Below are 14189 nucleotides of genomic sequence, written 5' to 3'. Positions count from 1 at the left end.
AAACTGTTTTTATCAGGGTTTCAAGCACCAGATCTTAACAGAAAATAACAAAACCTTATCCAGCTGTGCATAACTTTCTCTATTAAAGCGGTATAGATCATAGACAATAATGCAAAAAAAATTCAATAGTTTTCTTTTTTGTGTTGCAAAAAACACAAAGGCAGGCAGTGAGAATTGGATTTACTGTAATGAATATACTTTACTGAATAAGGTTTAGTTGGAATTTGACACCTGCTTCCTTCTTTTGAATTGGTTTGGACTGCTGGTGGGTAGATGTTAAACACCAGAGCTTGTTCAAGTTTCACAGTGTCAGGCTGCCAGGAAGAGAGGATCGTGCACTCAGCAAATGCAGCGTTGTGCACAGTTTCAAGGGACTGAAAGATAAGATGAAGGTGTGAAATTTCTCTGCATCTCCTGAGCTTTGTTTCCCACAGACCAGTATTCTGTATATGAGAAAAAAAGTAATTGAGAGGATTCCCTGGTGTTTTTCAACAACGAAAATACCTAGAGAGAAGAAGGTGACAAAAGGACACAAAAGGTGCTCAAATTAAATTTTTCATGCCCTTAAAAGGAGAGATGAAATTGGGGTGCCTTGCTCTTTTCCACACGTTAATGTCTTGTGCAGCTTGCTGAAATCTTATTTCTTCCAGTAGCGTGCTTTTAAATTATATACAGATATTCTGTTATAATAGACATGTTATTTAGAACGTATACCACACAGTATGTGTTATGTGTGTAGCCCTGCTCTGCTCACAGGTCACTCACAGGCTCAGAGTGGACACAGCACTGCACCCGAGACAGTGGCAAACTCCTCTAGTCTATAGCCCAGGTTTTTTGCTGCAACGGACTTCGACCCCATCTTTTGAGAAGTTGCCATCACATCTATATCATGCCCACTGCGCTGAGCGTTGTCACAGTACATGTACTGTATATAATGACATAGTCCACATGCACTTACCCAGATATTTCCATCCTGGTGGTAAGGCTTCCAGTTTGTTCCCGTGTCGCTGTATAGCAGCCGGTATCGGGTCACCCAATCAGAGCTGCTGTATCTTCCCTGCGTTGCTACGGCTGTCACTTGCTTCCGGATCCCCAGGTCCACCTGAAGCCACTGGTAATGGTCACTGTCGAGTGGTGACCAGCCTCCTGAACCTGAAAAAAATAGTCATGTATCACATTTACTTTTCAGGAAGCAAATACAGATTTAATTTAATTTCAAATTGCCAGGTTTTGCATACTATTTATATATATTTTAAATTTAAATATAAAGCCACCCAATTTGGAATCGCCAATGGTGGTTTTAAGTCTGGGCTCATGGCCATAACTCCTTTAAACAAACACCTGGGGACCAATGACCAATGACCTCCTCCCTTTTCCCCATTGAGTCATCCATCACTTGACACATAGCAACAAGCTCTACTAGGACTTATAGGACTTATGACCTCAGATCTCAACCTGACCAACTTTCACCCCCTCCAGGTTAGGATTTTCAGACAGAAATATGGTGTTGCTGTCAGGCATGGTTGATTCATGTTGTTGCTGCTTCACTACAACGGTGTACGAAAGTACTCCCACAAGCATTTCAGCCCTTCTAGTTTCTTAGTTGTTAGTTTCTTAGCTTGCGTTTGTCATTATGTTTATAAAGAGGTACTGTACATACTGTACAGTGCCATAAAAAACTACACAAATAGGACAACTTTCTATTATAGATAAAAACCTTAACTGGAAAGGCAATTACTTTATAAAAGTAATAACATGCCTTCCACTCAATTTATCACCATTCATTTAATGCTTTATAAAATGGATTTTCTTCTACAACAATGACAGTACAGTATGTCTAGTTTAAATATAATGTTAATCCGACAAACCGCTAGAAAGTTAATCCAATGACTCAAAATTGCTTTTATTCTTTATGAATCTCTTTCAGATGTCCTGAAATATCATGCCAGCAGGAAATGTTCCCTGTACAAAGACCCCATGATGCACTACTGTATGTCATTTATTATCAGAAATCCCTGTGGGGATGCAGGAATATACACTGGATGGGAGGTTATTGCATTGCTGGGTGGGCACACACACACAGGGATGATTTAGAAATACCAATGAGACCAATTACCAATCTTTGGAAATGGTAGAAAGCACAGGCAGCCCACAAACTCCACACAGAAGTCTCCCCAATCGAGTATTGAACACAGGTCTCTGAAGAGCTCTCAGGCAGAAAAGCTAACCAGTGCATGGCCTGGAAGACCACCTACTTAAATTAAAGAAGAGGGAACTTTCTTGGATATTTATCTAATTGTTTCGTGGCAAAATGAGATGGCACAAACACACTGCCTCTGTAAAACTCCCTGTGCATTGCTTAGCAGGCATTAGAGAGAAGACCTTATAACAGACTTGAGTAGATGTTGACTAATGAATTGTTTTCAGTATTGTTATTTTGCATGATGAAGGGACTAAAAAATGCCACATGGGATATTCAGCTGGCTCTTTCCCATTACCCAACACAGAAAAGTAAGTGATACTGAGTGATTAGGAACTGCATTGCCACCAGAACAATCCAATATCTAATCCCATTACATGGCCATTAATCGCAGCTATAGTCCAACTAGATAAACACAGAATATCATTGAAAAATCAATGCTTTTAAATCTGAGCTTAAAAAGAGCTCAAGGTATGTAACAGCATCTGGACGAGGAGCTGTGCATGTGTTGGACTGTGAGCGCTGATAACACTGAAGAGGAAAAGATAAAAAATGTGTTAAAGTGAACTGCTGCCGCCTGCTAAACCCACAGGGACACTGGAAACTTCGCAGCATTAGGGCAGAATGAGAAGGACAACAGATTGGGGCAGCCAGTGAGGACGGCAAAATTAAACATGTGCGGTGAGGAGCCTGGAGACTTCCAGTGCAACCTGCCATCCAGGCAGATGTTTGCTGGAGATAAGCAGAACAGAGGAAGGTCAAGGAAAGGATAAAGTAAATCAGCTTGCTTGCTGAGCCGGGGCGAGGCACTAAAGAGAAGAGGGCTTGGTAAGTACCGTGTTTACCCGGTTCAGGACAAAAGACCTTAACAGCAGCAGACCATTTCTCTATCACTGCCTGCTCTATCACACCTCGATCTCTAATGAAGTAATGCGACAGATAATGTGTAATGACATAATGTGGTTTCAAAACAACTTCAATAATATGTAATAAAATGAAACTCACTGGCCCCAACATGACAAAATGCCACCAAATACATCTTGATCCTGAATTGATTGGACTCCTTTTCTCTTCATATTGATCGCAGAAAGCACAAGACCCTGTTGATTGAAGGAATTTCATCCTCTGGTAGAGGGTAGTACTCTATCTGTGCTACAGATTTTAGGATCCTTGTCAATTGAACAGGAGGTTCCTTAACACAAAGGAATGTGGGAGTCTGGAAAAAGCTAATCAGCTACATACATTAAAGCCAGGGTCCAAGGATCAATAAGCTACTAGCAACAACAGTCTCTCGATTGTTAAAAAAAGTGTAAAACAAAAAATGCAGACAGCACATCAAGACAATATACAAACAAACAGTAGACAATGTACAAGTAAACAAGTAAACAGTTTGAATGTAAACAAAGCAGACGTGTAGACAATGACTGCAGATGTGCAATAACTAAAATTACAATGAGGTACTGTAGATGTGTGGGTGTGGTCCGAGGGGCATGGCTAAATGTGTTCACCAATCACACTGCTTGTGGGTAGAAGCTATTGAGGAATCTGGTGTTAAGTGTCCGGATGCTTTTGTATCTCTTTCCTGAGCGCAGTGGGGTGAAGAGCTCATGCCCGGGGTGGTGACTGTCCTCTGTGATGGCCAGAATTCTATCACGGCAGCGGTCCTCATAGAGCTGTTTAATCCCGGCGAGACAACAGCCGATGATCTTTTGGGCCACATTCACCATTCTCTGCAGTGTCTTTCTCACTCGAGAAGAGGTGTTGCTGTACCACACAGTGATCCCATTGGTGAGGACGCGCTTGATGGTGCAGGGGGGTGAAACAGTATGGTGTGGTTTGATGTCCTGAAGAAATACATAGCAACTATACATCAGATGACCTTTGTAAATATACAGTAGATTCAGAAGCCAGCTCCCACCTCCCATGACCTTCATTTCAATCTTTTCTTTTATTTACCACCTTCTCTAAAGCCCATCTTGGCTTGCCTCTGAAGCTGAACATGAAGACAGTTACTACTTAAAAGGTAAGTATATCTGTAAGATTTTTTTTTTAAATCAATCAGAGTGGCTGTCCTTGGTCATGTAATTCATATGCAGCATCCATGATCAGTGCACAGATTATTAATATGTGCTTTTAGAAGTCAAATGCAATGAATTAAATTCATTTTAGTTTTTGACTCTTCGTCCCATGTTTTTTAACAGATCTCTTTTGAGCTTAGTAACATTCAGCTTGCAAACAATATTTCTCCCTTTTAGACTGTTAGACTGTAAACGTTTAGGAACAAGCTGCATGTTGGGATTTGTCACGGTGGGTTGTTACAGAAGGTTTCACATTATTCTGTGAGGATCCTGAAGATCCTAGTATACCATTTTATGCAAGAGTTCTGCTACTGAGCTTCCCAGGCAATAGGTTTTACTTACAATAACAGAAAACACGACAGGATGCTTAATTTCCAAGTTTCGAAGCAATGCCTTTGCCCTTGCATTTAATGATAATTTTGTGAGAAAGAGACAAAACATTTTCCCTTAATAGTAGTTCACAAAAGATATCTTTCAGCAGACAGAGGTTTCAAAGTTAAAAGCGAACTCCCCAAATAAAAAAGCTAAATTCTCTGCTGACAGGTTTGGCAGCTTCCTATGCGAAATATGGTTTCTTATGTCACTTTGCACCATGTCCTAGGAATTAAGTGATTGTACCTTTCTTTTTTCATTTGTAACCTTTACAATGTATCCTGCAAACTGTGGAGCAGACTAATTAGGATTGAAACTCAAATCTCAATCAGACCTAATGCCAGGAAAAGACATGACATGTAACGGCTCACGTATTTTACATGGCTTAAGTAGATTATCCTGTATACTTGCAAGAGGCACCAGTCTGCACCACAGCCTCCAGCACCTGCAAAATCAACTTCGCCTTTCGGTTTTGCAAATGGGCAAAACACACACACTCACTGGGGGAGTCTCCATCAATTCAGAACCTTAGAGCAGAATGAATACTGGAAAAAAAGACAGCAACGAATAATGGACTCCAGGGCTCATTTTCCTACATGCTGATTATTCATATTCAAGGCCGGTGCATGCCTGGATTTCAAAGTTTAAATTGTTACGGAAGAAAACTCATCTTCCAAGCTGCCTGCATTTCTTCTGCTATAGCCAGCTTCAATCCCCTCAATTGGTTTTCACCCCTCGCTCCCATTAGCTTCCCACTGACTTTCCATCTCTTTCTGCTCCCAGCGGGTGCCTTCCAGCTGTGGAGGACAAACAGGGTTCTGCTCAAATGGGATTTGACCTTTCCTTCTTCCAGAGCGCCACAGCTGCCCTCTATCTCACCAAATAAGCGTCACTGAGATCTTTCTTCCTTTCTTAATGTGGATTTATTGCGAAGAAGAGAGTCCATGAAATAGTTTTGAGTTCAAGAATATATTACTATCTAACTTGAAAAAAAAAAACATATTTCACTCCGAGGATCTGCAAAAGGATGATTATGCATAGCCGAAATTTCAAAGTGTCCGTAGGTAGCTGGCATATTGGCTTCATAAAGGCAACACACAATACTAAAACAACAGTCATGACCCTTAATTATTATTGCTTCATAAAGGCATTACAGATTCATAAGATCTGAAAATATTTATTAAAACACTTTCTACTGGGGTCATTAAGGGCAAGTTTCTTCAGATTTAACCTTGTAATACATCTGCTTTGTGCCAACATGGGTGCTAACTTTGTATGTTCTCAACGTTAATAAAATTTCAGCCAAAACCACACATGTGCAGCACAAAAAACAAATCCCACATCAATACAAATCTGCTGTCTCTTTAATTTAACTTTTAATTTCATTATCTTACAATAAAATACATATACGGATTAAATATTTTATATTTGAAAAACAGAAAACAAAGGGAATATGATTAGTTTCTAAAAATGAGGATGTTGAAAATGTTACCTTTCATAAATGCTTAAACATCTCAGCCTGTCGACTCAGGTCATTATACTCAAAGTGATATTTCAAAGAGAAGGTGATGCATGACTTCTGCTGCTATAATTTCCTTTGATTTCAGTACCCACTGAAAACACGTTTGTACACACCAGACACTTCTCTGAGCACAACCCTTGCTTTCTCTAGGGACGACGATCAAAGTTCCTGTTTCAAAGTAATGCAATACGTACCCAAAACAGAAGAAGCTAAATTGTAACTGTCACATGTACTGCAAAAAGAAGTGATTTCTTACACAGGCAGCACTGGGCTAATGAACTGCCATGTTTTTTAAACAGAAAAGGGGAATTTATTGATGGATACATTCTGTGCAAAAGTCCTAGACATCTTACACACAAACAGTAGCTACAGCTTATGTAATATGATAATAATAATAATTGCTTACACTTACAGTATATAGCGCTTTTCTGGACACTCCACTCAAAGCGCTTTACAGGTCATGGGGATCCCCTCCACCACCACCAATATGCAGCCCCACCTGGATGATGCGACAGCAGCCATGGTGCGCCAGAACGCTCACCACACACCAGCTCTCAGTGGGGAGGAGAGCAGAGTAATGTAGCCAATTCAAAGAGGGGGATTATTAGGAGGCCATGATTGGTAAGGGCCAATGGGAAATTTGGCCAGGACACCAGGGTTACACCCCTACTCTTTTAATGACCACAGACAGCCTGGACCTCGGTTTTACATCTCATCCAAACAACAGTGCCTGTTTACAGTATAGTGTCCCCGTCACTATACTGGGGCATTAGGACCCACATGGACTGCAGGGTGAGCACCCCCTGCTGGCCCCACTAACACCTCTTCCAGCAGCAACCTTAGTTTTTCCCAGGAGGTCTCCCATCCAGGTACTCACCAGGCACACACCTGTTTAGCTTCACTGGGTTGCCAGTTGTGAGTTAAAGGGTGATATGGCTGCTGACCATAATGAATACATTATGAGCATCAGAAATTTACATGAATTCTCCATTAGCATTTCATACTGTTATAAGAACACCGACTGTTCTTAATCGAGCTTAGTTTGGGAAAGATAAAGCCAAGCTCATCATCTGTAATTCATAACGATCGTGACACAAAATCTATCAGTGCATAAGCAATAGAACTTATCAGCATGTGGCAACTATTAACACAAACACACCACCCTAATTCTTCGTAGAGTTTTGCACTTCAAGTGGTTTGGTTGTTTGGGTCCTCCAGGATTCTTGAACTCTCACACATTGTTCACTTCTAGTCAGCCCTTGTTCAACCAGCCACGCACTTCACCCCCATCGAACCTGGCAAGCAAACTGCCACCTATCCAGCACCTCTGACACCCCTCAGTATAGCCTAAACTGGATTTTCCCAAGCTTCCTTAGCTCACAGTGTCCCACAGGCCTGTAAAACACTCCGATCCAATAACAATGAACGCTCCCCTCTGGAGCTCTCAGCCTCTGTCTTTACGGGCTGCATCCTAGCCGCAGACTGAACACCCTTTGCTGTTTAAAAGCTTCTTAATTAACCCAGAGGAGTGGTTATCTCCATGCAGAGACTATCCTGACAGCTATATTCCCTCACGTGGAGTTTCACTCCCTCCGAGGGCTAATTATTCCATCCGTACAGCCTTGCCTCATTCCGCAGCTTCTTCCAATTAACAGGTAGCCATCGTGGCACTGGGCTGAAGGTCTGAGCAAAGATGAAGATCTTCTCACACAGCCACTTATCAACACGACGTATCTTGTTGATGAAATGCATCAACACCAACTAATTTTCCATAGAAAGCTCACAATTTACTTACCAACTGTCAAATAGATTTGTTGCCACAAAAGCAAGAGTACACAGACCCTCACTGCACTCCCGAAATTGGCACTTGGGAAGAGTCCAAACTTGACATGAGCCAGGCTTGAACCTGGCTGCAAGATAAGGCTCAACTTATGCACTGAGTGCATGCCTTTCCTGGATGATTCACTTGTGAGCTTGTCATACTCAGTGTTTTTAAGAAACTTTTAAGGCCAGTGTATGTTTTTCTCAGAACTAACAGTACGCCTTAACATCCCTCTAATACATTTTGCGAAAGCAGAAAAGTGATCAATCTGAAAAATGTCTTCCAAAACAATAAGACATCTTCTAATCTTTTTCTGCTTATCACGGGCTTTTGTCATGCCAAGATCAGAGCACGCAATAATAATGGCTCTGAAAGTCTGTGAATCAGCCGACACTAAGATTATCCACTTCAAGTCTAGCATTGAGGAGAATGGGTGTTATCTGAGTTAAACAGAATCAAATGATAGGAAAATGGTTTATCACTGAAGGGTTGATGATATGCAATCAAGCTCTGGGTTAGAAGAGTGATCCAAAATTTGCAAGACAGCAAACAAGACTTCTGTAACTATTGTAACTAAAATATTATGTCACGTTTGCAAGAGGATAAAAATGCATTTAAAAACCTAAATAGGAAAGTGCAAAGTGAGATAATTATCTAAACCAAAAAGAAAATGATACTAAGGTATACAGCAATATGCAAACAAGAAATATATAACAAACATAAAAATCTACAATTTGACTTAAAACTATTTTGTATATTACCCTCAATACTTGATATATCTTCTCAGAGCATCAAATAATCCCCTTTTGAAATCCACAGATAATATTGATCCATATATATGCAATTACTTTTACTTCACATTCAGCACAATAGGTTCTGACAGCCTACAGAATACACATCCCATGATGCTCCAAGCAGTTTGACATCTTTTCAAACGTTTGGAGATACTCAAGAACATCCATTTCTTGAAAAGTATTATGTTTCTTGTATGAAACAATCATATAAAAAAAAACCTTCCCTAGATAATAATTGATACAATTGTCAATCATATTCCTAGGTCTTTTTTCCCAGCAGAAGCGCTTGTCCTTTATCGACAATACTCAGTTCACACACACCCAAAAAAATGAAAGGAACAAATATGGCAGAAAACTATTCAATTCCCTTACTGAAAAGAATGGGGTAAACAAACAGTAGGATCTCTTATGAGTTCCTTAATTGAACATGTTTAAAGTGTCTGAGTTGTCACAATTTATCTACAAAATCTACTAAATTTACAGCAGCCATTATTACTTATGGATTTCTAAAAAATTACATTTTAATAGGTAATTAAATTCAGCTTTGCACTGAATAAAAATCCAACTTTTCATTTTGGATACAACCCTGACACATTTTAAGCCCTTGTTTTATCCTACAAATAATGAAGTTGGAAAGTCACGTTGACATCACCTTAGACACCACTGCTCATTGAATAGTAGCGTGTTTTGGTCACTGAAGCTCCTGCCATATGACACTGTGCATGCTGGGATGTTATTTGTTTGAACATAGCGTGCCTCATTTACTCATATGTTTCCATTTTTTGTCCACTATGTACTGTATATCTTAATCAGGGGATTGTGTTTAGATTATGGACAGCAACCATATCACCCAGCAACTCACAACTGGCAGCCCACAGAGTGTTTCTCAGCAGGAGTGAGCCTGGATGGGAGACCTCCTGGGAAAATCTAAGGTTGCTGCTGGAAGAGGTAATAGAGGGGGTCTCAGTAGGGGTCGCTCACCCTGCAGTCTAAATGGGTTCTAATGCCCCAGTATAGTGATGGGGATACTGTACTATAAAAAGGCATCATCCTTCGGATTAGAAATGACCACCATCTGTGGTCATTAAAAATCCCAGAGTGTTTCTTGAAAAGTGTTGCGATGTTACCCTGATGTCCTGCCCAAAATTTCCCATTGGCCTTTATCAAGCATGGCATCCTAATAACCCCCATCTCTGAACTGGCTTCATCACTGTGCTCCCCTCCCAATGAGAGCTGGTGTGTGGGAAGCGTACTGGCGCACTCTGGGTGCTGTCATGTCATCCAAGTGGGGCTGCACACTGGTGCTGGTGGAGGGAATCCCCATTACCTGTAAAGTGCTTTGAGTGGAGTGTCCAGAAAAGCGCTATATAAGTGTAAGTAATTATTATTAACAAACCATTTCCAAACCTGATCGTATGGGTCCAGCTACCATATTATCTTCTATATAAGGGCCCTGTGCAGCTGTGGTTGACTATATCCATAGTTTTAGATAACGCCCCTTTGTTTCCTACTCAACAAGGCTTACCTTGAGGGAAATTCATCACTGATATGAAATGCAGAAACATTTTTGGAAGACGAGTTGAAACAGTCTGTGAAGGCATGTGGAAGAGTCCCGTGGAGTTGCTGATAGGCAATCCTTAGTTTTACTTTGGCTTGAACCATCTTGATTAGTGTGGTGACAATCTGGCCAATATACAGTATGTGAGAATAATATGGCAGCCTAGAGGGAGACAAGCCAGCAATGTTTTCCTAATTTTTCAGATAGTGTACGATACCAAGGAAAAACATCAGGTTTGCCAGAGAGCAACTAGATGATTCACAGGACTACAAGATAGAATGTTCTGTGGATGGATAAATGAAAAGTATAACTTTTGGTATCAATGGGAGATAATTTGTGTGGTAAAAATCTAACTCTGCCTTGCAACAGAAGAACCTCATGCTTGATTGTACAGTAGGAACATCATGGCTTGGGACTATGTTGCTGACAGTTTGCCTCATTAAAGGTAAACATTAATTTAGAAGTGTGTTAGCAAATTCTGAATGAGACTGTCATCTGAAGCTGATCCAAAAATGGGTCATACAGCAAAATGATGATCCTAAACATACAAGCAGATACTGTATACAACAGAATGGCAGATATTCAACATTAATATTCACATTTGCCTCTTGTTATTAAAATACAGGAGTTTATTTTTGCAATGTTATAGAACATTCAACATTCACTATACATCTTCATAAAATAACAAGCACTATAATTAGCACTGATATCAAATTTTTGAAGAACGCTTTTAAGACAATTGAGAATCAGAATATCAGTTAAATAACATGGGAACAATATCTTTAATCATCTGAAGAGTAAAGAGAAGCTGCTGATAATAGGGTCTTCTGGATTTATGTATTCATGCCCCTGGTTTGTTTCTCTTCAGATAGTTTTCTTTAAAAAAATCCTCTTGAGGAATGGACACTTTAATCCCATTAATCTTGCGGTTGCCAGATGCATTCTCTGGGTGTTCAAGTCCGAGTTTAGGAAAATCAGAGTTTCAGTGTAGAGTCAAGGGTCCATATCGAACTAGCTGCGAGGGCCTAAAACACTGAATGAAGTGCAGTTGAAGGTCACTTTTCCAAACCACAAGTCAAGTTCAGCCTTTCACCTGAGAGAGAGAGTCTTTTATATCCCTTAGGGGCAATTTGTTTTTTTGTCTCTGTAACTCAGAGACCTGCTTTTCCAATGAGAATTATGGTGTGAAGGAAACAGACTGAGCAGATATGACAACACATAGCCTACAGTATTCTTTGCTCACTAGCAGACCAAACAACTATACCAGCATGGACTCAGCTGTAAATGACAACTCCACTTTTATTTTGATGGGGTATCATCACATCTACGGTAAATCCTCACAGTACTAAGATCATATTAGGTGTCTTTTTGAATTGACTAGCAGTTGAATAGCTATGTAAATAAAATACAGACTCTATACTGTACGGTAGTATTTGAAGTGTGGTGAAAGCATTACTTTGTGTGGTGCTGGTCCTTGTTGAAAATCCTTATCCCATCCAGTAGTGGACCAATATGCCAGGAATGGTTCAAAATATGATGAAGTAATCTCTGAATCTACAGTAATTTACTTGGAATATTTAAACTTTTCTTTATCCATTCACCGATTTATCACAGTAAAGTGTGCTTATGAGAATCTAATGGACAAGATATCAGAAAAAAACTAACTGAAATGTCAATCCAAATGATCTTGCATTTATAACAATTTCTTTTCTGTTACTTTAAACCTGGGATTTTCTTTTCAAAGTGAATATCACATTGATTGATTTATGCTAATATGTATGGAAATTAGCAAAAGAAAAGCCCCCATTCCACTGACATGGTGGCCTTTAAGTGCGATGCAACCTCTAACATGTTGATGAATTGAGCTACACATGAAGGTGCTCAATGTATCATGGGTGAATACCCGTGAAATTGAAGTTTATGACATAAAAAAAAATACAAAAAAGTACAAAACCTGGACGTTTACTGACCTTCCGTAATTACAATAAATGCAATAAAATGGCTGTTTCCTCCCCTGATCTCAAGCTAGTCACCTGGCTTTCTAGAGCAAGTGACGGCCATAAAGCACAGCAGGGTGCAAGGAGGTATCGGAGAAGCAGGGCTGCAGCTGGTTAGGAGAGGGAAGTACAGCAGCTGCCTATAGCAGGAGCCTGGGGAGGCATGGCTCCACTTACCTCCTCGCTTGTTGAGTTTGGCGTATCCCGGAGCATAGCTGCTGGAAAACATGGAGGAGCTGGTGAAGGAGCTGTGCTGGAGAGGTGCTGCCATCGGCTCGTCACACTTTTCTGGGAGAGACAAAAAAAAAAACAGAATAAAGTGAAATTTAGGCCACGCGAGGTCTCAGAACAGGCACCATGAACACACGGTGCCGTAAACAATGACACTGTGCTTCGAACGCAGATTGGGTTCTGGTGAGGTCTGAACCAACGCAGCACAGTGCAGGGGAATTCTGGGAACTCTGTACTTGACGCAGGCCACCAGTCCATCTGCAGGCGTGAGACAAGCCTTTCCTTGGCCAGCTCACTCTGAGTGCAGACGAGCTTGCCCACACCCGACTGACTGAGGTCGAACAAATTCAAGCTCACGCCAGAGAATTTTAGAGATAAAGGCAGAGCAGTGAATCAGAGAAGGATCACACTCAAGCCAAAAGGAAATTAAATATCTAATTTATTTCGACAACTTTGCTGGCATCCTGTCCTCCAGACAGATGCAAAAAATATTTTGCCACTGGCAGAAAACACCTTTACAGTAGTTAATCAGTTATCAGTAAATTATTGTGAGCACTGGCTGGGATTTCAATCCACAATATTCAGCACCATAGAGTTTAGCAACTTTTTGTCACACAGATGTGTGTCTCTCAGGGCATACCACACCACACACAAGCATGTTTAAATCACCTCGACAACATGATCATTTTGAATATTTTCAACACCTGGCACGTTGGCGAGAATATTCTGAAGCCTGGACAGTGCTTCATCTCTCTCCTCTGTCTCCTTTCAGTCCAGTGCTGGAGCTGTGAAGTCCGTAGGTGTTTAAAATTTAAATTAGGCATGGGCAGAAAAAAAGCTGGTTTCTGCTTGGCTCAGATAAATGTGGACCAGGGGAAAAATAATCTAATTTATGTGTTATACACCCCATTATAATAAATTTTGTATTCCAATAATGGCAGCATGAGTACCAGGCATATAATACACCTGAACATCTTAGTGCTATTGCCAGGAAATGAATGCCTTTGGCACCATGAAGATAGTGATGCACTGCAATGCTTCGCAGACGATTGTGGCTAGAAGCTCAATTAACTAACTGAAACATTAACGTCAGCAGACTTTAGAAAGATGGAGCTCTTTTTAAATGAATGGTTCCTGGGGTTATTACTGTGGCACAGCTATTGTTTCACCAGCACTCACTCTCATCGAAAGCCAGTTTCTCCTGCAGCATTTTTAAACTGCCTTTTAAAGCACCGAACACGGCTGCATCATTCTGTGGTTTCAATTACCTGTGGCACGTAAACACAAACATGTTTGTAAGGGTAACAGACTTTGCAAAATGATCACTCAATTGTTTATCTGTGAAGGTGCTGAAAATATTTAATGGTCAGACTTCTATTGCTGCCAAAAACTGCAGAAGGTAGTGACATAGATTAATGGGTGATTTTCCACAGATTACAATGAACTTTAATCTTCTTCCTGTTACTGCAGTCATCAGCTCACCATGAGGCATCTTCCGTATTGTAATTATAATCGGTTTATCATTATTTATTAAAACTGAAAGTTCTATATTTCTTTGAAAGATAATTGACTTATAAATCCCAAAGTTATTGATGTCTTTTCTAATCCCTCTTGA

The 14189-nt window shown here is 40.4% G+C and overlaps 1 protein-coding gene across 2 annotated transcripts in view; it reads right to left on the bottom strand.

Moving 5' to 3' along the window:
* The window catches only part of cntnap2a (contactin associated protein 2a), a 460034-nt gene that overhangs the window by 252678 nt on the left and 193167 nt on the right, over window positions 1-14189 (bottom strand). For both annotated transcript variants that reach the window (XM_015354892.2, XM_015354893.2), the window contains exons 3-4: window positions 12521-12631; window positions 959-1152 (exon numbers count right to left, since the gene is read on the bottom strand). In XM_015354892.2, coding sequence (XP_015210378.1) covers window positions 959-1152; window positions 12521-12631 — 305 coding nt within the window. The remainder of the gene's footprint in view (window positions 1-958; window positions 1153-12520; window positions 12632-14189) is intronic.

The sequence above is a fragment of the Lepisosteus oculatus genome, chromosome 6 (assembly GCF_040954835.1).
Source record: "Lepisosteus oculatus isolate fLepOcu1 chromosome 6, fLepOcu1.hap2, whole genome shotgun sequence".
NCBI lineage: Eukaryota > Metazoa > Chordata > Actinopteri > Semionotiformes > Lepisosteidae > Lepisosteus > Lepisosteus oculatus.
This window is presented reverse-complemented; position numbering and strand designations above follow the sequence as displayed.